Source organism: Pogoniulus pusillus, chromosome 1 (assembly GCF_015220805.1).
Source record: "Pogoniulus pusillus isolate bPogPus1 chromosome 1, bPogPus1.pri, whole genome shotgun sequence".
NCBI classification, from domain to species: Eukaryota; Metazoa; Chordata; class Aves; order Piciformes; family Lybiidae; genus Pogoniulus; species Pogoniulus pusillus.
This window is the reverse complement of record NC_087264.1, coordinates 7,759,673-7,784,761: the sequence shown is the minus strand read 5'-3', so window position 1 is coordinate 7,784,761 and position 25,089 is coordinate 7,759,673. Positions and strand designations below refer to the sequence as shown.

The window sequence follows — 25,089 nt, the reverse complement described above, 5'->3', positions numbered from 1 at the left end:
GCCAGAAAAAAACTAACCACTAACCTGCAAATTAAGTGTAGGGATAAATCTGGATGGAAATCACCAGTCTCCAGACCAGAACTGAAATTTAGGAAAGGTCATTTCTAAATAAGGAGCCTAGCTTGCACTGCACAGATGGGGTCTCTCTGTGACTCAAACCAGAGCACAGGCTCCGAGCACTCGGAAAAGATAGAAAGAACACACTGGGGGATTTACCTCAGCTGGTATATATCAGCCTAGCTCCATTGACTTCAATTAGCATGATGTTAAATCTTCAGTGTTGACTTCAATGGGATTACAGTGATTTACATCATCTGAGGAGTTAACATTTCACTTTTAGGGAAGCTCTTCTGTAGTATCTTTGTTAGTGGAAATTCTATGCAAAGAAAAGGGAAAGGGAGATAAACTTTTCTCTTATGGTACCTAATGTAATGGGTGTGCTGAAAATGCAAGAGATAGACTGGTAGACAACTATAATTAGCTTCATTTTGCTGCAGCTCAATCTGTGGTTATAAATGCCCTTTCTTTGCTATAAACACCCAGTGAAGAATTGCCAGAGCCACTCCTTCCACTTCCTGCCTTTCCTCCTTATTTAACAGCTCTAAAGGCAGGTTTTCATACAGGCACAAGATTCTTGTCCCTTCCTGTGCACAATCAGCTAGCAATTACTGCTAGCAGCCAGCCTTCCCTCTTCCCAGATTTCCTTTCTCTCTGTTTTCCCTAAATCTATAAACACAGGAATGACTATCATTTCACTAGGTATTACACATGTATCTCAGGTTAGAATGCTCCAAGACACTCAAGTCCAGTAAACTGTGAAACATGCAAGGGGACACTGCAGTCCTCCCACATGTTGCATAGCCAGATGTTGTTGGAGAACAACATGCCAGTTCCTCATGGATTAAAGCTGAGCCATTCCTTGTTCAACATTGACAAGATCATCTGAAACACCCAAATATGGTCTTTTGAAGAACCCAAGGAAGGCATCCGTAATTCCTAGGTGCCTTAAGCCTTGCTTGGGCTGCTTTGCAGTCAGCAGAGACCTTAGAGATGATTTAAGAGCTAAATTAGGAGTATACCTCTCTCCATGGAATATACAATCTGCCTATACTCATAAACTAGGTACCTTTATTAGAAGCCTAAAGATGGTATGAGTACTCTCAGAATACTCATATGTTCTACTTCTTCCCTGAACCTTTTTCATCATCTGACAACATGAATCAGACTGTGATGGTTTGGGTGTTCCCTGCCCCCCACCACACACTTTAGAAATACCCAGGCTAGACTCAGCAGTCTCTGGGAATATAAATGAAGCTATTTATTTACAGCTAGCACAATACACAAGTAGATAGTTACAGTATATACAGTTATAGACAGAAATATACAAAGTAAAAGGTAATACACAAACACAACTCCCCTCCCAGAAACCTGAGTCCCCAAGAGGGGCTCTCAACCACCTTCCCCCTACCCCTCTCAACCTTACCCCAGTCCTAAAGAATAGAGGTTCAGCCAAGAGGTTAAGAAAAGGTGAGTGGAAGGTGTGTTAGAGAGATGTAGCTCAGTCAGCAGCCCAAGGCAGAGTGAGATAAAATGGTGAGAGTGTTATCTAATGTTTTCATTTCTTCTTCAGCAAGACTCTGAGGGGAGTAGACATCACCACTGTTTTTCTTTCACAGCCTTTGATCTAGTTCTTCTCACCAAAACATTCTAGCTAGCTTCAAACTAGCACACAGACCAAGAGAAGCTTCCCTAGGTCAAAGCCTCTCTTAAATTGTTAAGACCTTGAGACAGCTGTTGAGCATCAAGTCTTGCCGCTCCATACCAAAGCTGAGGTTTGGGTGGAATTAGGTAAATGCCCAACTTCACATTTTCTAGTCAAAATGCAGTATTTTCAGGGTGAGCTGAAATGAAAGTGTTTGAATGTCTCAGTGAAATAGGTTATTTAAAACACTCCTTTCCACCTGAACCACAGGATTTCTTTCCAATGTTTACAATTTAAGTTTTGCTTCCACTTACCACAAAAAAAAGTGACTCTGAATCACAGTGTTCAAATGTTTCATTTTAAAATAAAGTATTTTAACTTAAAAATAATCCTCTTCTGATTCCTTCCTAACCTGTTAGTATAAGAGTGCTGACTGAGAAACACTCCTACTTTCCTCAAATTTTCATTTTTCAGTTAAAAAAAATTGGTATATTTCATTGAAAAAAAAAATCCCTCTCTCATTTAGATGTCAGTGAAGACCACTTGCATACCCATCCCAAATCATCCTTAACCTATGGACAAACATGGCAGATTTCTTTGCTGCCTCCTGACCCTCCAAGTACTACTTCAAAGAACAAAGTTCCTCTAAGACTCAGATAGATACTCCTTAGAAGGGATGGTTTTACATAAAGAATGTTAAAAATCCTTTTCCATAGGCATTTTGTAACTTTCTTATATTCTTGACTGATCTAAGTACAGAAGAGAAAGGCACACATCATAGATCAAAGGATATTAGGGGTTGGAAGGGACCCAAGGAGATCAGCGAGATCAACCCCCCTGCCAGAGCAGGACCACTCAATCTAGCACAGATCACAGAGGAACACATCCAGACAGGCCTTGAAAGCCTCCAGAGAAGGAGACTCCACAACCTCTCTGGGGAGCCTGTGCTCTGGGACCCTTACAGTAAAGAAGTTCCCCTTTGTGTTGAGGTGGAACCTCTTTTGCTGCAACTTACACCCAGTGCTCCTTGTCCTATCCCAGGGAGCAAGTGTGCAGAGCCTGCCCCCAGCTCCTGACCAGCCCTCAGATCTTTATAAACATCAAATCCCCTCTCAGTCTTGTCTTCTCCAGACTAAAAAGCTCCAGATCCCTCAGCCTCTCCTCATAAGCCATGCCCTCCAGGCCCCTAATCATCCTTGTAGCTCTCCGAAGGACCCTCTCCAGCAGATCCCTGTCCCTCTTCGACTGGGGAGCCCAAAACTGAACACAGTATTGAAGATGAGGTCTCACCAGGGCAGAGTAGAGGGGAAGGAGAACCTCCCTTGATCTGCTGGACACACTCTTCTTAATACCCTCCAAGATCCCATTGGCCTTCTTGGCCACAAGGGCACATTGCTGTCCCATAGTTAATTTGTTATCCACCAGCACTCCCAGGTCCCTCTCCACAGGGCTGCTCTCCAGCAGATCACCTCCCAGCCTGTACTGGTGCAGTTTATTATTTCTCCCCAGGTGCAGGACTCTGCACTTGTCCTTGTTGAACTTCATCTGGTTCCTCTGTGCCCAGCTCTCCAGTCTGTCCAGGTCTCTCTGGATGGCCACACAGCCTTCAGCTGTATCAGCCAAGCCTCCCAGTTTGGTGTCAGCAGCAAACTTGCTGAGCAGACTCTGCCTGCTCATCAATGTCATTGATGATGATGTTGAACAGGACTGGCCCCAGCACTGATCCTGGGGGACTCCACTGGTTTCAGCTCTCGAGCTGGACCTGGCACCATTGATCACCACTCTTTGAACTCTATCTTGTAACCAGTTCCTAAGCCACCTCATTGTCTGCTCTTCCATCCCACACTTCCTGAGATCGCTCACTAGAATATCATGGGAGACAGTGTCAAAGGCTAAGATCAAGGTAGACTACATCCACATAAGCAGTTGAATAAAAAACACTATTTTGTGGGGAGTGGCTAAGAAAGGTGCAAAAATTTCTCTTTGCACACACATTTTACAAAGTAGTCTGCCTCAGATTTCTCCTGTTTCCTTGTTTCCTCTTCTGTCTTCCTACCCTCAAGGGTCTAACACTCAGCCACGTTGCCCTGGCAAATAACAAAAATCATAGGGGGTTGAGTCCAGCATCAGTAAGTTTGCAGATGGCACCAAGCTAGGAGCAGCTGTGGAGCTGTTGGAGGGTAAGAGAGCCTTGCAGAGGGACCTTTCCAGGCTGCATGGGTGGGCAGAGGCCCATGGGATGAGATTGGACAAGGTCAAGTGGAGGGTTCTACACTTTGGTCACAACAACCCCAAGCAGTGCTACAGGCTGGGGACAGAGTGTCTGGAAAGCAGCCAGGAAGAAAGGGACCTGGGGCTACTGGTAGAGAGTAGCTGAAGATGAGCCAGCAGTGTGCCCAGGTGGCCAAGAGAGCCAATGGCATCCTGGCCTGTATCAGGAACAGTGTGGCCAGTAGGACAAAGGAGGTTATTCTTCCCCTGTACTCAACACTGGTCAGGCCACCCCTTGAGTACTGTGTCCAGTTCTTGGCCCCTCAATTCAAGAGAGATGTTGAGGTGCTGGAACATGTCCAGAGAAGGGTGACAAAGCTGGTGAGGGGCCTGGAAGACAAACCCTCTGAGGAGAGGCTGAGGGAGCTGAGGGTGTTTAGCCTGGAGGAGCCTTAGGGGTGACCTCATTGCTGTCTACAACTACCTGAAAGGTGGTTGTAGCCAGATGGGGGTTGGTCTCTTCTGCCAGGCAACAACAACTGCATCAGAGCCTTTGCCCTCCCCTCCCCTGTAACCAACCCTAATTACCTCCTGTGTTTACTTTGATAGGGAAATAAAGGATCCTTGTTATTAGGTAGATTTCTTTTCAAATCTCAAAATCTCATCTTCATTTTTGCCACCCTATGGACAGTTTTACCTTTCTAATCCAGACCTGTAATGACACAAGAAATTAAGACAAAGACTGATTTTTATGCTTATGTATTGAAAACCTGCCTAGGATCTGGAAAACAGTAGTCCAATGAGCTGCATAAAAACTATAATGACAGTAAGATTTTGTATACAATTCAGATATTTCTCCCTGCCAACTCAAATGTTTTCAAAGTCTTTTTTTTTTTTATTGCCCATTCAATAAAATCTTTTCCCTTTCTTTAATCTTTGCCCCTGCATTTCCTATTCAACATTTTTATGGCCATTTTTCTAACACTGCATTCACCTCAAGTGACATTAAGCTGATGTAATAGAACCATTTTAATCAGTAACAATCAATTTTATTACTACAAAAACCTTAGGGACTGAACATTAAATACATACCATGTAATTAGTTTTGATAAAACAAGCCTTCATCTTAGCAAATCAACTATAATGAAAAGGAAATTTAACAGCTATAAAAATCTATGCTGTAGACTAGGTGTGGATATGCATACTGTACATGCAATGGTACATAACCATATTTCACCTCATCCACACATAGAATCCATGTGAGGGCACAGATAAATTCTGGAGAGTCTTTGGAAGTGTCCCTAATTTCTTTTATGAAGCATAGTCCATATTTTTTATGGATTTAGCTGGGGTATTCCACTCCTTTGGAGCAAATTAAAGCTACTTGAATCATAGAATGGTTTAGGTTGGAAGTGATCTCAAAGATCATCCCAGTTCCAGCCCCCTGCCACAGGCAAGGACACCTCCCACTAGAACAGGTTGCTCAAGGGCTCCTCCAACCTGACCTTGGACACCGCCAGGGAGGGAGCATCCACAGCCTCCCTGGGCAACCTGTGCCAGTGTCTCACCACTCTCACTGGAAAGAACCCTTTCCTAATATCTGGTTTGAATCTCCCCTCTGCCAGTTTAAACCCATTACTCCTTGTCCTGTAATTACATCTTATTGCTGTCTACAACTACATGAGGGGAGGTCGTAGCCAGGAGGAGGTTGCTCTCTTCTCTCAGGTGGCCAGTGCCAGAATGAGAGGACACAGCCTCAAGCTGCACCAGGGGAAATTTAGGCTTGAGGTGAGGAGAAAGTTCTTCACTGAGAGAGTCATTGGACACTGGAATGGGCTGCCTGGGGAGGTGGAGTCGCCGTCCCTGGAGCTGTTCAAGGCAGGATTGGACGTGGCACTTGGTGCCATGGTCTAGCCTTGAGCTCTGTGGTAAAAGGTTGGACTTGATGATCTGTGAGGTCTCTTCCAACCTTGGTGATATTGTGATACAAGACCTTGTCAATAGTCTCTTCTCAGCCTTCCTGTAGGCTCCCTTCAGATACTGGAAGGCCACTATAAGGTCTCCTCAAAGCCTTCTCTTCTCCAGACTGAAGAGCCCCAGCTCTTGCATATGCTTACTTTATAAGCTGCATTAGCAGCTGCTTCTTAGAAGAGAATTCAGCCTGTGAGGAGCTTGCAAAAAAGCTCTTAATGAATGCACTTATTGATGCAATGCAACCAAGATGAAAAGCAGTACTGAGGAAAGCAGAGTAAATATCCACTACCTTGCTAGTGATAAAAATAGAGTTTTATCTCTGCATTTATTCACAGCACAATTAATATCTGACATTATCCTGCATCCTCTGTGCCACCAAGGCTGGAAGTGTTTACAAACAACTGTCAGTACTGTGTCAGAAAAGCTGTCTGGGCACATAACAGCCTCCCCCAAAGCACAGACCAATTTTTCTCCAGCAACCAGATATTCCCACTGAGGTCACCAGCAGAATGGAGGCACTTTATTCCATTTCTTGCAAGGACCATGTCCTTGTGCAGGTCTTGATACTTCTCAAGCTGGAACACTTAACAGGACTGAGGGGACTTTGTGACAAATTTTTCCTTTTCATTAGCCAGGGGTTATTTTGTTTTAAATTATTTGGAGAAGATAAATAATCTTTCCACACTTAGTAATCATCCACTGGGGGCATATTTAAGTTGCAATTCATCAGTGGGGAGCTTTGCCACACAGAGTGTACAATAACCTACAAAAACAGCCATTGAGTCACCATGTTCCCAGGCAGTAATCAGCAGTTTCCAGACTTCTCTCCTTGATTTCTCAGCTAGATGACCCTGCTGGTCCTGGTGGAAATGGGCAGTTCATTCATCAGATAGCCATTAAGCCTAGTTGATTGTCTAGGGCTGGGTGCTAGGTTGGACTGGATGATCTTGGAGGTCTCTTCCAACCTGGTTGATTCTATGATTACTTTGTACTATTCTACCCCAGGGAAATAGAAGAACTGCCACAAGATCCAGAACCACTGACAATATTTTTCTCTCAACAGAAAATTGGATTTTCTACTAAGCTTAAAATCTTTTTCAAGGAAACTGGATTACTTCAGAAAGCATCATAGCCAAAACTATGCATTTACATCTGATGAAGCTCTCCACATTGTCTCACCTTGCAGAAACCGAGATGATGATGATAGCAGATTATGAAACCCTGTGGCCCCAGAACTGCAGACATTCACTTGAGTTTGATGTAGCCAGGTGGGTGGTGGCCTCTTCTCCCAGGCAACCAGCAACAGAACAAGGGGACACAGTCTCAAGCTGTGCCAGGGTAGGTATAGGCTGGATGTTAGGAGGAAGTTCTTCCCATAGAGAGTGATTGGCATTGGAATGGGCTGCCCAGGGAGGTGGTGGAGGCACCATCCCTAGAGGTGTTGAAGCAAAACCTGGCTGAGGCACTTAGTGCCATGGTCTAGTTGACTGTCTAGGGCTGGGTGCTAGGTTGGCCTGGATGATCTTGGAGGTCTCTTCCAACCTGGTGGATTCTATGATGGCTACAGCCAGCGTGGAGGTCCAGATTTGGGAATGACTCAAGAGATTGGTTGTGTCAGAGTTAAAGAGATAGGATTTTGTGAGGCTCCAGCTCTGGACTGTGCATGAAGCACACCATTCAAGAGCAGACGAGCCTCAATCTCCAAGTCATGGCCTTGAGGCCTTCATAGATAGTGTTTACAAATGGTCTCAGTGACTGCTGGCCCATTCTTGGGCTAGATCTCTCCTGCAAGTTGTCCCAAAAGTGGCTGTCGTAGGACACTGATGTCAACAGCTGTGGCCCAGCAGCCCAAGAGGACTGTTCTCTGATGGAGAGCTGAGACTGTGAAAGCCAGAGCAGTGCTGGCTCCAGCCCAGCCACAAGTTCTGAGACACAAGCAGCTGCTACCAGCAGCAGGACTGACAAGATCATCCATTTCTCTGAGAAGATGCAACATCTGTGGAGCATATTTCATTTTGGAAACACTGTCTTGATGTGTCTGAAAGAGACTTTTCTCAGGTTTTCTGGTTCACATGAAGTGAAGAGGAAGACTTGGTTTAGACTGAGAGAAAATAGACAAAAACACCAAAAGAAAAATCAAAACCTAGCAAACAAACAAAACACATCACTGTTTTCTGCCACCTGGGAAGCCTGGAGAGTTAATTGTCTTTATTCACAGCAGTATATGTCCTATGAAGGAAAAGAATTGGGCTGAGAATCCTGCAGACTAAGCCTGATCCATCGCTTGACTGTGCCTTATTATCCTTCTGGGTGGGGGTGGCGCAGAGCCCAATGTAGGCTAGTTCAGCTCCCATCAAATGTGATCTATAGGCACACACTCAGCCTTACATTGCTGTGAACTAATGGTGATTCATGCACAGGGACAACGTTTTCCCAAGTCACTGCAGTTCTCAAAAGCCAAAAGATAAGTGTTTGAAAGAAACATTCAACACTCAAAACTGAATCCTCAACTCAAGGTGACCTTGCAGTTTTCATTACTGCTTTGATCACCTCTCCATGAAATGACATGATTTGATTACCATGTGTTACATCCTCATGCTTTCTCCTCCCTCTGAGGGCCTAATTTGTGCCTCTGATGTATTTCTGAAGTAATTTATATGGAAAGTTATTTTCTTAATTCCTTTAAATGTATGAATTGTATCATTAATTCAACATACTACTTTTGCTTCATTCTTTTTTGTCTTTTTTTCCTTTTTATTTTTTGTTAATTTCCTGCTGTTAGAATAGATAAGAGGAAATTTAAGTTGATGATCTAACAGGAATGCATCACTTCTGTATATCAATGAGAGAAACATTTTTTTTCCAGTCTGGACCAAGCAAAGATAGGTGAGTGAGTTCCTGTAGTTTGATACTTCAGGATGAAAATCTTGTCAAAGTCAGTAGCAAAATTCTTATTGTTTTAAATTGAGTAGAACCAAGCTTAAAGAGCTACAAAAGGCTTCTCAACACAGTATCACAGCATCATCAGGGTTGGAAGAGACCTCACAGATCATCAAGTCCAACCCTTTACCACAGAGCTCAAGGCTAGACATTGGTCCCTGCTGTTAGCTGTGGAACACATGGAGTCTGTTGATCTCTTAATACAAATAAAATATAGAATCATAGAATCAGTCAAGGTTGGAAGGGAACACAAGGATCATTTAGTTCCAACCCCCCTGCCATGGGCAGGGACATCCTACCCTAGATCAGGTTGGCCACAGCCTCATCCAACCTGGCCTTAAACACCTCATTGCTGTCTACAACTACATGAAGTGAGGCTGTAGCCAGGAGGGGGTTGCTCTCTTCTGCCAGGCAACCAGCAACAGAACAAGGGGACACAGTCTCAAGCTGTGGTAGGGGAGGCCTAGGCTGGATGTTAGGAGGAAGTTGTTGCCAGAGAGATTGATTTGTATTGGAATGGGCTGCCCAAGGAGGTGGTGAAGTCACTGAGGCATTCAAGCAAAGCCTGGCTGAGGCATTTGGTGTCATGATCTAGTTGACTGGATAAGGCTGGGTGCTATGTTGGACTGGATGATCTTGGAGGTCTCTTCCAGCCTGGTTGATTCTGTAACGTGACATGCCACAATACAACAGTGGTGGCACTAATACACATCTGGCTCCAGCCAGCACCACACTGAAAGAGCAGTTTTCACAACAGGTGTTACCTCCCTATGAAACAGGACTCAAAGTAACAACATTTTTAACATCATCCTGGGCAAAACAGCAAGTTGAAAAGCAAAAGACTAACATCTGCACTGCAGCTTTGTTAGGTGATCTTTGATGGTGACTAAGAAATACCTGATGACTGAAACATTTGACAGTTGACAAACACTTTAGATAACTGAGATGTTTGAGCTTTCAATTGAGCCATGTTTGTTTTCAAAAGATCTTCCAAAAAATTGGGGTTAATTCCTTTCTCCTGATCAGAATCCAGAGTGTCATTCATTTTCCCACACAACAAGGACACACTGAAGAATTGGAGGGGACTGCTGTAAGCACATCTAGAACCCAAGCAAGTATGTGTCTCTGTGTGTACTTGTAGACAAAGGAATTATTATTGGAAAACATCTCTTGTTTTGTTAAAACAAAATCTGGTTTGCTAACCCCTCCACCATGAATCAATATGCAAATGCTGATGCAGATGTTACCTGTGGTGTAAACAAGATCAAAGCAGTGCTTGCAAAGCTCAACTCCAGCTCTTGGCAAAGGTGCTGATGGTGGAGAGGGATTAAACATAAGCAGGGCATAGTAAGTACAGCATGAAACTCCACTCCTTTTGGGTAATGAGCCAACCCACACAGAAGATTGCTAAAATGCTGAAACCAGCTAGACTGGCAGGTCTGATAGGGAAATGGAGTTCATCACACTAGAACTTCAAACAGAGTCAGATAGCACAATGATCTGCATGCCTGGGCCAGGAAAGGTAAGAGGATAGCACAGGATCAAATACCAGGGACTTTATACCTGGCTTGCTGCCAGCAGGCAGGTTAAAGGCAGAAAAGGACGCACTGAAGGAGAAGAGGGAAGGCATTGTCCAACAGCAAAAAAGCATTGTTTGGATTCTTTCAGTTCTCTGAAGGTTGTCATTGAAGCTACTTCAGTACCTGCAGAATGGGGGGCAGGGAGGGATGGGCAAGTGCTACCAGTGTTTTGATTGTCTGATCTGTTTAGTTTCAGTTAAGTCTTACTGGTCTGAAACATACATGCTTATGACATCATAGACTTGATAACTATACACAAGCTGTCTCAAAGAAGATGCATCATCCACATATCAGAATATTCATGTTTGCATCCCAACAGATTCCAGACTCAGTCAAAAAGGCAGACTGAAGTCATTATACCTAGTAAAAATATCCTTTAGAAGTCTTCTCCTGGTATAGCCTCAAAGGTGTGAGGATCACAGGATGTTAGGGGTTGGAAGGGACTAGAGGAGATCAGTGAGTCCAAACCCCGTGCCAGAGCAGGACCACACGATCTAGGCTCAGGGGTGACCTTATTGCTGTCTACAACTACCTGAGGGGTGGTTGTGGCCAGGAGGAGGTTGCTCTCTTCTCTCAGGTGGCCAGCACCAGAACGAGAGGACACAGCCTCAAGCTACGCCAGGGGAAATTTAGGCTGCAGGTGAGGAGAAAGTTCTTCACTGAGAGAGTCATTGGACACTGGAATGGGCTGCCCGGGGAGGTGGTGGAGTCGCCGTCCCTGGAGCTGTTCAAGGCAGGATTGGACGTGGCACTTGGTGCCATGGTCTAGCCTTGAGCTCTGTGGTAAAGGGTTGGACTTGATGATCTATGAGGTCTCTTCCAACCTTGGTGATACTGTGATACAACAGAGGAACACATCCAAACAGGCCCTGAAGTTCTCCAGAGGAGACTCCACAACCTCTCTGGGGAGCCTGTTCCAGTGCTCTGTGACCCTTACAGTAAAGGTCCCCCTTGTGTTGAGGCAGAACCTCTTTTGATGCAATTCACACCCATTGTTCCTTGTCCTATCCCAGGAAGCAGTGAGCAGAGTCTGTCCCCCTTCTCCTGACCAGCCCTCAGGTGTCTATAAACATTGATTAAATCCTCTTCTCGGTCTTCTCTTCTCCAGACTAAAAAGCCCCAGGTCCCTCAGCCTCTCCTCATAAGCCATGCCCTCCAGTCCTCTAATCATCCTCGTAGCTCTCCACTGGACCCTCTCCAGCAGATCTCTGTCCCTCTTTCAACTGAGGAGCCCAAAACTGAACACAGTATTCGAGATGAGATCTCACCAGGGCAGAGTAGAGGGGAAGGAAAATCTCCCTTCATCTGCTAGACACACTCTTCTTAATACACCCCAGGATCCCATTGGCCTTCTTGGCCAATCTGGCAGGTTTGCAGGGAAGCTTCTCTTTCAAAAATAAAATTAAGTAAACAAATCATACACAAACAGACATGCAGCTGGAGAAGACCACACAGCTCTTCTCCAGGTCTGAGAGGGAAGCAATAACTTCAGGCTAAAGAGATTCAGAAAACAAATATTCTGAGATTCACTTAATTGTGAGCAACACTTTGTCACCCACTCTCTGCTAAATGCATGCCAGTACTCAAAGCTGCCTGAGTGGCAAGCTAGATTAAAAGGCCTAAGGTGAGAGAAATGTAGAGAGTACACACATATATATAAAAGTCACAGTAGGCAATTCTCTATTTGTGTCTCTCACACCAATGTGCTCTCAGCTCTTAAAGTAAGAATTGAGCTCATTGCCCTTTAAGCAAGGTGTTGGGAAATAAATGTACATTGCACCTTTAACATTTCTTCTCTCATTGTTCATATAATTATGAGAGGACCCTGCCACAGGACCCAGAAGATTACATTTCCCATCTGTTACAGACAGTACAGAACAATGGTTTTACATTACCATGTAGGGTTCAGGAGCTGTGCTCAGGAAAGTCTATTAGGAATGCACACTGACAGGTGATTCCAATTAGGCAGGAGAGGAGAGGACAAAAAAAAAAAGCTGGAAAAGAGACTGCATTAAAAAGTTTGGCTCAGAGTCTTAATTTCCTGGAAAACTAGAATGCTTTGGGCTGGTTCTTCTCCAGGTGACAATGCAGAGTTCTCACACAGTAAGGACAGCATCAAGAGTGAGACTGAACATGTGGCTATACACTGTCTATTGTCTACCAGAAATTAAAATCAGCCTTTTGGGTGGCTTTGCATAGAAAAGTCAATGAAATCTATTGACTGAATGCACCTCAACAGGAAGGTCAGAGACTTTGCTCAGAGAAGGCCGAGTTTAGATCATACCTGGTAAACAGGAAGGGCAAGGAGCGGAGTGACAAACCTAAACTGGGTATGCTGGAAATTAGAGAGCAAAACAGCAACAGGATGGGTCTGTCAACACTTCATAGACTATCTTATCCAGCACCAGTCCCACAAGGACAGGCAACACAAGAAGCATGAACTCTGCCATGCATGCCCACACAGCCTATGATAATCATCTCCTCCCTTAGTCTCTGGTCCACCATGACACTGCTGACCCTTTGTCCTGATCTTGGAAGGAAACTGGCTCAGGAAGGGCCTCTCAGCTTCAGCTTTCATCACAAATACTGGCTAAAGATCAACAACTCCCCCTCCTTCCTATTCCCTTTTCTGTGTATCTTCTTTTCATTTTTCATGTGTTTTATATCTTTTATGTTCTCATTAGTAAATAAATTAGAAACCATCTAGCTTAAGTGGCCAGTACCGATCATACTCCAAAGCTACTGTGAGATTATGAGATGCATAAAGGCAACACCTCAGAAATCTAGCAGTGGTAAAAATTAACCATCATCCTACTACTCAGTGAAGCATAAGACTGACAGAAGGCCTGCACTTAGCTTTGTAAGCTTTCAACTTCAAAAGCTCTCTGGTGTGATGCCCAGCCTGGATCTGGTTTGTGCTTGCCCAAAAGCAAAACAGACAGCAAGCAGGTCCAAATTTGGCTACTGATGTCAAGCAGGCCTACAAGTGAAGGTCAGAAGCAGCTCCTGAAAGAATTGAAGGAGGTAGTCTCCTCACAGGTTGCTTTTTTCCCCTCCTCCCCTTTTGGCACGTTAGTCTGGAAGGAGAGAGGATCAGGCTTTCCAGAGCATGAGCAGCCTTACACCATCTTAACTAACCTCCTTCTCCAAAGTCAAGAGTGGTGATTCTTCCTCTTTACTCCCCTCTTGGGAGACCCCCACCTCAAATACTGCTTCTAGTTCTGGTGTTCAAGCCAGGTGGGATGAGGCTTTGAGCAGCTGAGTCTAGTTGAGAGGCACCACTGCTCATGGCAGGGAGCTTGGAGTAGATGATCACCAAGTTCGTTTCCAACCTGAGCCATCCTATGATCATCTTTTTGTTTGTTTGTTTATGCCTACAAAAGGATCACCAAAAAGAAAGTGTAATGACAAGGAGCAAGAACAATAGGTACTGTTAGAATAGCATGTTATGATATTCTTTATATTTTCTATTCTATTTGAGGTTAGTTTTAATACTGAAAGTGTTTTTAAGACTGAAGATGATTGAGCCAGACCCCAGTAAGCTGAAGTCTTTGCATTCTAAGCCTGTACCTGATGTAGGTGTTCAACATTGCACAAGTAGCAGAATTCAGACTGACACCTTTGAGATTCTGGGTCATAGAATCAACCAGGTCCTTCCTGCACTTCCAGATTAAGCACAACACACTCACCTGAAACTCTCACTGCGCCATAGCTGAGATTGAAACCACAACTGAAACCACTATTTGTCCACTAAACAGCTGATACTGACAACACTGTGTCCAAGCACTAGCAGCTACAGCTCTAGGAGTTCCTCTCTGAAAGACAGCTTTGTTCAAGCACACAAAAGTCCCAGGGCAATGAAAGCCTTACCCATCAGGGCAACGCAGAACTAAGCAGTCTCAAATCTCAGTTCCCCTCTTCACTGTCCTGCAAACACAACCTTACATCTAGCACAAAAAGGTCATGCAAGCACTGCATGGCCAGCTGTGGAAGAGGGCGTGCCAGCAGAGCAGCTTGAGAGTAAGACCCCCTACAGCACAGTGATGGCAATAAGAGCACCATGGCTTCTCTGTGTCTATTTGGAGCACACATCAACCTCCCAGCCCACTTCACAGACAGGGTGCTCAGAGACCTGCTTGCACCTCTTTGCAAACTATGCCATGAGCACCCCAGGTTTGGTGACAGAAGCAGCGCAGCAGTGCTAGCATTTACTCCCTGCCACCGTGGTGGGCAGAGAGGCTTAACACAGAAAAGAGGAGAGGTTTTAGCCTTCACTGCATCCTTTCTAAATCTTCACTTGGAGGACAGTCAATAGCAGTGCTTTTGAAGAAAGATACACAGTCAGAGGAGCTACAGCAAAACAAGCAAGGGAGGCAGCTGCCGCTCCTGACACCAGAGCTACAGACCATCAGGTTCTGTGCTTTAGCCTCCTGCAGCAGTCAGTGATAGCCTCTTGCAAGGGAGGCTTGCAGATCCCACGAGTATAAAACTTTAAACTGCTACTCAATCATGCTCTCCATCTGCATGCAAACCTGCTCTGGGCTTCAAAGCAAGTGCTGCACATGGCCTGACTACATAATTGAGCTTCGTACACAAAAGCTGAGTTAAAAATTAACTGGGACAGAAAAAAAAGGAGAGAAAAAGGGTCACCTGGCCAGGCTGTGAGCATAGGAGAAAAACACTCACAGATAAACTTATTACACATATAATGTGATCACATATGTTCACTAACTGGAGGAGCCCCCTGCCCTCCCAGTGAAGGAGAGCAGATGTCTCCGAAATCAAATCACCTAAATGCCCTCTATTTTTTGGGCATCACCTTTTTTCCCTTGGTACCAGATTTGAAAGTCCAATTTGCCAGGATAATGTCCTCTGTGTGCATGGAGGCTTTCAAAGTTGAAGCATCTGTCTCTTAGCAACCAGAGAGGCTTGAAGGATCTTTTTTTTTTCTTTCCCCTGGTACCCACTGAGACATGTCAATTACTTACATCTCCCCAAACAAAGATAAAGGACCAGATGTCCTCTCCACTCCTCCTACCCCAACTGCATAATGTAAAGAAGGGGGTAACAAAACACCATTACCTGGCAAAGGAGGAACAGCCCAAGCAGGTTGCTGGATCCTTCTGTTCATTGGCACTGACTCCAAGGAAAGAGATATATACAGATGCTTGGTCTTGTAAGAGAAGTGACAACACCTGGAGGGAAGGGAAAAACAACCTAGTGAGACCTAAGACTCTTACTCCCCCTAACCACGGTGGCAATGATATGTGAAGTTAAATATAGAAGTCCTGGTTTAGGGTAGACATCCCTCGGGGTGTAACTTGAGGCTGAGAGGAATGTTACTTTGGTAAGTACCTGTGCACCAAGGAGCAATAAGTGAGAGATCATAGGAGTAGAGACCTCTATAGAGTTAGCATGAGAGAGCAACAAGAAATGGTTGACTCCCAAAGCAGAGATGGCCTGGGAGACAAAGGCAACCCTAGCCTAGGCAGTGCCCCATCAGCAGCCCCAAGGAGACTGAATGTGGCAGGCAGAGACAGATGGTGGTAAACAAGTCCATCAATAGTTTAAGAGCAGGCAGGTGGTGCACCAGATACAGGAGCTCAGCCATGGAGGCTAATCAGGAACAAATAGAGACAGGGCCATAAGCAGGACTGAAAACAAGACTACAACATGAGTCCAAAGTCCATCCAGAATTCAAGGCCAAATATAGGACCACAGACAACCTACAATGTATATTCAGGACATCCAATAATAGACCAGCTACCTACAACCTAACACAAAAGCTCACCCAAGCAACAGCTTCACCTGCAGCATAACTCATGCAGAGAGTGAAAGGCCAGGCTTCAGTTTAAATAGAACCCTGGTAGGGGTGTGGTGCCCAGGTGAAGCTGGTCAGAGTCATTAAGGCTTATTTATTCCCTTAGCACCCTGACACAGGATTTGGAAGCAGTGGAATGGAGTATGGGTGCACCTGTGGTTCTGCTGGATAACATCCTGCAGTATTGCTCAGGCTATATTGCCCCTTCTTCCATCCTTCACAGGCAGCTTGAGGCAACCAGGTTTGCCACACACAAACCACATCTTCTAATGAGCCCATCAAATTGACCTCAGTTGGCCAAGTAGAGAATCAGCCAGGTGGGAAGAGACCTCCAAGATCATCCAGTCCAACCCTGCACCCAACCCTAGCCAATCAACTAGACCATGGCACTAAGTGCCTCATCCAGGCTTTTGTTGAGTACCTCCAGGGACAGTGACTCCACCAGTGAGCATCCTTACCACGATGCCTTCACATTGTGTGTTGTAGGTCTTTCCCCACTGAAGGTGCAGTACTGACAAATCTCCTCAGCCATCTGCCTATTCCTTTAAAGTTAAAAGTCAGTGTAAACTCAGAGACTACCATAAGGTATGTCTGACACTACAAAATGGGCTAAACTTGTCAGCACAATTTCAAACAGGTTGCAGAGATCTTTAATGTAAACAGCAGAGATCTCCAGCGTAAATAAGGGGAAGGTGGAATCTGAGGTGGCTGAGCCAAGCCTGGGATGAGACAGGATTCACCATTCAATATCAGAAAATGGAGACATTTCCCCTTCCACATCACCCTCAATTGTGGTTTTTAAAACCTCAGAATGGAGGGATTCAGGGGGTCACATTTCTGGCTCTGATTTCAGTGCAGCACTGTCCGCCACCTAGATTTTTAACAGAGCAAAATGCACTTGAAACAGTTTGTGCCATAATTATAAACCTTGCCTGCAATTTGAATTGGGAAAAAACAAAAATCATCTTTAATAAACAGAATCTATTAAATCCTCACTGCTGTTCTGAGGTGCTCATTATGCTGTATTAATAAGCTTCTCTTCAATCTTTGGAATGTTTAAGGGAAATGAAAATGCGTAATACAAAAATAAATCTGTGTTCTTCTTTATACATATACAAACACAGGAAAATGCAACTAACTTCAGGAATCAGCCCTGGCTTAATATATTCATCTAATAAAGTGATTTAAAAGCCCCAAAACATTAACATACCCAGGAAGGATAATGCATTTTTAGAGATTTCTGTCTGCAAGCAAACAATGAAGACCAGCCATTAGAATTTTCTCTTTTAAGTTAAGGGATAGATCATTTGATGGCACTGTGTTGTGGAAGGCCTGATGGGCCAAAATAGGCTTATACATAGAATCATAGAATCATAGAATCAACCAAGTTGGAAGAGACCTCCAACATCATCCAGTCCAACCTAGCACCCAGCCCTACACAATCAACCAGACCATGGCACTAAGTGCCGCAGCCAGTCTTTTCTTGAACACCTTCAGGGACAGCGACTCCACCACCTCCCTGGGCAGCCCATTCCAATGCCAATCACTCTCTCTGGGAAGAACTTCCTCCTAACATCCAGCCTATACTTTCCCCGGCACAACTTGAGACTGTGTCATAGAATCATAGAATCAACAAGGTTGGAAGAGACCTCCAACATCATCCAGTCCAACCTAGCACCCAGCCCTAGCCAGACAACTAGACCATGGCACTAAGTGCCTCATCCAGTCTCTTCTTGAAGACCTCCAGGGTCCCCTTGTTCTTTTGCTGGTTGTCTAGGAGAAGAGACCAACCCACACCTGGCTTGCCCAGGCATGTTTTTCAGCTCTCCCTCCTTCTGTTTTGGGGAGAAGCAACCACAGGAAAGAAGACAAAAGACCATGGAGCCTCTGAATCTGGAGAGTCTGGTCCGCCCAGATTTGTTTTGTTCCTGTGCTAAACAAGGTACACACACTTAGCTTGTGTCTGCCTTGTGCAAGGCCTATGCTTTTCCCAAATTTGTTTAAAGCAAGCCTATGGCTTCACCTAATATGGCCAGGTTTGACTAACTGCCATTCTGATTGGCTATTCTGTGTCCAAAGGCCCATTAGTCTTGGCTACATTGATAAAAGGAGATACGCAGGCAAACACAATGTGTGCTCTGCTGTTGTAGTTGTGTGTGCTGCTGCTGCCTCATTGCATCCTGAAATTGCCTGGAAACCACTGCCTCAAGTTTACCAGGAGTAGACTCTAGATGCCTGCACACCCAGTGTGACATTGTGCCAAGACTGCACACTCATTGCATCCTGCCTGCCTCTCTGTAAGGCTTCTGCTGAATCGGGAATCAAGAGGAACCAGGTCAGAGACTATGTTATAGACTCCCAGCGTCCTGAGAAAAGGGAAACTCCAACCGCAAACCCCCCCCCCCCCCCCCATGCTTTGGGTACTCTCTGGTAATATTTTGTGTGTAGATACATAAAAGCTTCTTCTAATTCATTAATTGCCTTCTGCTATAAGCAGAAAGGTGCTTCCTGTGTCCTCCTAGTGGATAAGCAGTATAATTAACCACAAGAATCTTCTCTTCCAGCATAATGTTTGCATTTGCCACTTTAAGAAACAAGTGCTCTAAATTTTGCCTGTTCCCTGAGTGCATGAATTTCCAAACTGTGCATTTTTGAACCTTGTGAATAAGTTTTCTGGTGAGTTTTAATGTTAATAAACAGTGTTCATAGTTATTAACAACCTTCACCTGGATATCAAAATTAATACAGATTGTTAATTTTGCATAATCCATCACACACCAGTGGAAATAAAAGTTTCCTTTGCCATGTTTACATCTCCCACGAACACAACGTGAATGTGTGAGCACAAATACTTGACGATACAATACAACCTGAGAACCTAGGTGTGAAAAGAGACTAAACCTGTACTCCTAAGTGCTTTAAAAACCCAGTAGTATCAAGTGATCTGCTTAGCCACAGTCAGCCAGCAGATAGGACGCTGAGTAAGCACAATAGGAGGGTAATGACTCTGGCCAGAGAGCAATTGCGCTGCTGAATTCTGATCAAGCTGCAAATGGACAGGGCAGTCCCAGCAAAAACCTTACTGAGAGTGATGGGTTCAACCTAATGCATATTCCTTCTTTTAGCAGTACTGGTTATTCCTTCAAGGTCACCTCAGCCTCAAGGAGCAGTTAATGGAAGCAGCTGTCACAGAAAACTCTCTCTGCATCTCTCAGTCCTTCTCTTATGGCTAGAAAAAGGCATGTTGAGTGGCTATCCCACACTCAAAAAATAGCTCTACCCTTCTGGAGCAAGAGTGAGTGCACAGTATCCCTGCTGTCACTGCAGGCCCTGCCCTTGGCTGAATGCAGTCTGGGACTGAGGAATCCAAGGAAAAATTCTTGAGCTGCTTTTGCATAAGAAATTCTTGTCCTTTATTCCCTGCTCCAAAGCCTCATCCTAGCCCTGCAGCTCTACTCATGGAAAAGACCACTTCATGGACATAAAGAAGACCAGGATGAAAACTTGCCCCTGACTAAAGAATTGCTGTGAAGTGGAGTAGCTGATATGTTAGACTTACAAAACAGAAGTGTGCTAGTTTGAAGCAGGCTAGAATGTTTTGGTGAGAGAAAGTAGATAATTGGCTATGAAAAGAAAACATGGTTGTGTCTCTTCTCTCACAGTCCTGCTGAGAAGTATGGGAACAAGAAGTAAACATTAGATAACATTCTCCATTTTTGTCTCTCACTCTGCTTTTGGTTTCAGACCGAGCCACATCTCCTTAACCTCACTGCTACTAACCTTCCTTCTTAACCTCTTGGCTGCACCTCTATTCTTTCTCAAGATTGGGGTAAGGTTGAGAGGGGCAGGGGGGAGGTGCTGGGGTGGTTGAGAACCCCTCCTGGGGACTCAGGTTTCTGGGAGGGGAGTTGTGCTTCTGTATTGTTTGTCCTTTGTATATTTCTGTCTATAACTGCATATATTGTAAATATCTGCTTGTACATTGTGCTGCTGTAAATAAATAACTTCATTTATATTCCCGGAGCCCATCTGAGTTAGCTGGGGCATTTCTAAAAGTGGGGGGGGGGGGGTAGCACCTAAACCACCACAAGAAGAGATTATGAGATGCAGCAAGAGCACAAGAAGTGGATCTGGTCTACTGCAATTTGGGCAAAAGTAAGAGCTGAAACACCTTCCAGTCACTGGGTGCATCCCATCAGGCACATGTAGTGATCTACAACTACATGAAGGGAGGCTGTAGCCAGGTGGGGGTTGGTGTCTTCTCTCAGGGAACCAGCAACAGAACAAGGGGACACAGTCTCAAGTTGTGCCGGGGGAGGTCTTGGCTGGATGTTAGGAGGAAGTTGTTGCCAGAGAGTGATTGGCATTGGAATGGGCTGCCCAGGGAGGTGGTGGAGTCACCGTCCCTGGAGATGTTGAAGAAAAGCCTGGCTGAGGCACTTAGTGCCACGATCTAGTTGATTGTCTAGGGCTGGGTGCTAGGTTGGACTGGATGATCTTGGAGGTCTCTTCCAACCTGGTTGATTTTATGATTCTATGATTATATAAGAGACCTCCAAGATCATTCAGTCCAACCTAGCACCCAGCCCTATCCAGTCAACTAGACCATGGCTGATTCTATGATATCCCTGTCATCACCTAGCCTTTTACAAAATACTTTTCACTCCTATTTTGAATGATGCTAGTGCAAGTTTAGTACTATTTACACCAGCTGCTGGTAAGTTATCAGCTTGGGACTTGTAATTATTTGCAAATCTCAGCGAGTATCAGCAGCAAAAGGATGGCATTGTTTTGGAGGCTATTTTTATTATTTCCTCAAAGCAATGCAGCCCGCCAAGACTGCTTAGTTTGCATAAACCTTGTAATTTTTTTTCCTAACAAATCACATCCAGAAATATTTCCCTGTGTCTGCTGAACAGGGTGATAGCAAATACAGATAGGCACAGCATGTAATTTGGAGAATATTTTTGTTTTATTTATAACATGGAGGTGGACAGGATGGTCTGTTTGCAGTTGCCATGGAAATCGCTGGCATTAGTTCACTTATTACCAAAGAGCATGCGAAGAGCTTTTCATTTTCTGCTTTTTAACCTCTTTTAATTTTAAAATATTATATATTGCTGTAGTACAAATCTCTCCTCTTTGGCAGGTCAAGGGCATTCTAAAGCTATCATTGCTAAGAAGAAATTAGCTATTTTGAGTAGTGCATATGCTTTGTGAATATGATATTTCTTGAAGCAGACTGAGCTCATCTGCTTAGAAGATTCTCCTTTTTTTTTTATATTTAGGAGAAGACATTGGATTGTGAAAGCAACAAAAACTGGCAAAAGATGGGCTACAGAAGTTAAGGCAAAGCACCTCCACGCAATTTTTAGTTTCTCCATACTACATTATTACTCTCTGATATAATCTCAAGGAATAGAGAGCCAGCCAGGCAGAAAGGGACCTGAGGGTACTGGTAGACAGTAGCTAGGGGCAGGTGTTGATCTGTTGGAAGATAGGAGAGCCCTGCAGAGAGACCTGGACAGGCTGGATGGGTGGGCAGAGGCCAAAGGGATGAGATTTAACAAGGCCAAGTGCAGGGTTCTGTACTTTGGGCACAACAACTCCAAGCAGCAATACAGGCTGGGGACAGAGTGGGCGGAAAGCAGCCAGGAGGAAAGGGACCTGGGGGTACTGATAGATAGTAGGCTGAAGATGAGTCAGCAGTGTGCCCAGGTGGCCAAGAAGCATCCCAGCCTGGATCAGGAACAGTGTGGCCAGTAGGACAAGGGAGGTTATTCTTCCCCTGTACTCAGCACTGGTCAGGCCACCCCTTGAGTCCTGTGTCCAGTTCTGGGCTTCTCAATTCAAGAGAGATGTTGAGGTGTTGGAACATGCCCAGAGAAGGGTGACAAAGCTGGTGAGGGGCCTGGAAGACAAACCCTCTGAGGAGAGGCTGAGGGAGCTGGGGGTGTTTAGCCTGGAGAAGAGGAGGCTCAGGGGTGACCTCATTGCTGTCTACAACTCCCTGAAGGGAGGTCATAGCCAGGTCTCTTCTGCCAGGCTGCCAGCAACAGAACAAGGGGACACAGTCTCAAGTTGTGCCAGGGGAGGTCTAGGCAGGATGTTAGGAGGAAGTTGTTGGCAGAGAGAGTGATTGGCATTGGAATGGGCTGCCCAGGGAGGTGGTGGAGTGGCTGTCCCTGGAGGTGTTACAGAAAAGCCTGGCTGAGGCACTTAGTGCCATGGTCTAGTTGATTGTCTAGGGCTGGGTGCTAGGTTGGACTGGATGATCTTGGAGGTCTCTTCCAGCCTGCTTGATTCTATGATTCTAGGACCACTCTCTTCACTCCCAATATTCAAATGATGAAAGTAAGACAAAATCTCTCCTCTCCTGCAGAATTCCAACCTCAAACACAGAGAAGTGACTCCAGGAAGCCCTACAGTAGTTCACTTTTACCTTTGCAACTAATGGCAAGTTAAAAGTTCCCAGCTTATGTGAAGTTAGTTAACAATACAAACCTTGGTTTTGATATGACAGCAAAATACAACAGCAGCAAACACTCGTTCTACCTGCATCTGTACAATCACAAAGTAGCAATACTGAATCTAACATAGCCTTTGTCTTAGTACTGTCAATGTTGGCTGTCCTCTGGAGCCAGCAAGGCACAGAAGAGAAGCATCCACCTAGTCTCAATCACTGGTACTTTAGAATTACTTGGTATTTTTGAGTTATCAAAGATTAAAAACCCTGGAAGAGCCTCTTTTGTATGTAGATCTGGACATTGAAAGAAAAGAAAAGAAAAGAAAAGAAAAGAAAAGAAAAGAAAAGAAAAGAAAAGAAAAGAAAAGAAAAGAAAAGAAAAGAAAAGAAAAGAAAAGAAAAGAAAAGAAAAGAAAAGAAAAGAAAAGAAAAGAAAAGAAAAGAAAAGAAAAGAAAAGAAAAGAAAAGAAAAGAAAAGAAAAGAAAAGAAAAGAAAAGAAAAGAAAAGAAAAGAAAAGAAAAGAGAAAAAGAAACAAGCCAAACTATTTACTTAAACTAGAATATGAAGTTCTAACACCAAAGTTTCTACCACCAGCAGCCCCTTGGCAGGCTGGAAGAAGGTTTAGTCCTTTAGTTTTGGAGAGAGAAGCTCATTTATTTTTTTTGGAGCAGAGGGAAAATGGGTCAGCCTGGGCAGATGCTACAGTTTCTCATTATGCCCCAAATATCAAGGATGGAAAAATGTAAGACTGGATAAGGCACTTAATGCCATGGTCTAGTTCACTGGATAGGGCTGGGGGATAGGTTGGATTGGATGATCTTGAAGGTCTCTCCCAACCTGGTTGATTCTATGATTCTGTGTATAGCTCTAAATAAAAAGAGAATCAAGCAAGAATTTCAAGATCTTCTTCAGCAAAATATAGTTTCCTTTTCCCAACCAAACACAGAAGCTGGAAATATTTATAATACAGGAAAAAGGGAGGAAAATGGAACAAAAATGCCAGGAAGTAAAGAAGAACTTCACTCACTTTTGTTTTTATTAGATCATGAACAACATCACATTTCAGTCATCCCCTGCACTGCTTTCTCCTTTAAAGGCCCCATACTACTCATTTTTCAACTGCTATTTCGTAGTTTCCCACCACCTCGCAATGTTTGTAGTAATGCACCATGGTGTGATACAACATATGATGATTTCCTGATCTATTCACATCTGCTAAAGCAGGCTGTGTGTGCAAGCTTCACTCTAATGCTGGGTACAGAACTGCTGCATCTAGCCACAGAGCACCTCCTGCTCCCAGCCCTGCCATCAGCAGTGTCTTGTATCTGATTTTGTGAAACACGGGAGTCATCAGCCAGCAGGGCAAGGCAGCCTGGACCTTACAGACATAGCTGATATCAATTAAAAAGTTTACTATTATCTGACTAAATCAAAGATATTGGGAAAATCAGCTAGACCTATGCCATCCTATTTAGAAATGAGCTGCAAACGATATGTCAGTAATGCAGGTGATGGCAGGCTGGGTGCCAAGTGCCCTTCCTATCATCATCACATGGGGTAGTAGGCACCAACCCATGCTTTCATAGAATCACAGAATCAACCAGGTTAGAAGAGACCTCCAAGATCATGCACTCCAACCCAGCACCCAGCCCTACACAATCAACTAGACCATGGCACTAAGTGCCTCAGCCAGGCTTTTCTTGAAGACCTCCAGGGACGGTACCTCCACCACCTCCCTGGGCAGCCCCTTCCAATGCCAATCACTCTTGCTGTGAAGAACTTCTTCCTAACATTCAGCCTAGACCTCCCCTGGCACAACTTGAGACTGTGTCCCCTTGTTCTGTTGCTGCTTGCCTGGCAGAAGACACCAACCCACACTTGGCTACAGCCTCCTTTCAGGTAGTTGTAGGCAGCAATGAGGTCACCCCTGAGCCTCCTCTTCTCCAGACTAAGCACCCCCAGCTCCCTCAGCCTCTCCTCACAGGGCTGTGTCCCAGGCCTCTCACCAGCTTCGTCACCCTTCTCTGGACACGTTCCAGCATCTCAACAGCTCTCTTGATTTGAGGAGCCTCATCTCACTTCTCCAAGCACACACATACATGTGGATTAAAGATGTGGTTCATCTTTTCCAGGGAACTCTTCAAGGCGATATATTGCTTAACTGGCAAATAACACAGCACTTTGGCCAGAGGTGAAACACGGAGATCATCTCTCTTTTGCAAGAGCCTGGCAGTGGCATTCAGCACCAGCTGGAAATAGTACAGGCTCTTATCAGGCCAGGCTGTCAGGAGGGAGTCGCAATAATCTAATCTTGATGTGAGAAATGCAGGGATAACCAATTCAAGGTCAGGACAGCTACAGCCCGTAGATATTTGTTAAGAGATAAGAGAGCC

The 25,089-nt window shown here is 44.7% G+C and overlaps 1 protein-coding gene across 10 annotated transcripts in view; it reads right to left on the bottom strand.

The window, feature by feature from the left end:
• BRF1 (BRF1 RNA polymerase III transcription initiation factor subunit) overlaps positions 1-25,089 on the bottom strand; it is a 481,847-nt gene that overhangs the window by 86,175 nt on the left and 370,583 nt on the right. For 7 of the 10 annotated variants that reach the window (XR_010305870.1, XR_010305866.1, XR_010305858.1 and 4 more), the window contains exon 15: positions 15,490-15,602. Coding sequence is in view for 4 of the 10 variants with exons in the window: in XM_064159979.1 (XP_064016049.1) it covers positions 15,490-15,602 (113 nt within the window). In the remaining 6 variants the exon portion in view is untranslated. Of the gene's footprint in view, positions 1-1,886; positions 1,902-3,707; positions 3,790-4,501; positions 4,626-7,525; positions 7,989-15,489; positions 15,603-25,089 lie in introns of those variants that run through there. The other 3 variants (XR_010305931.1, XM_064159900.1, XM_064159481.1) reach the window with 3 other exon arrangements.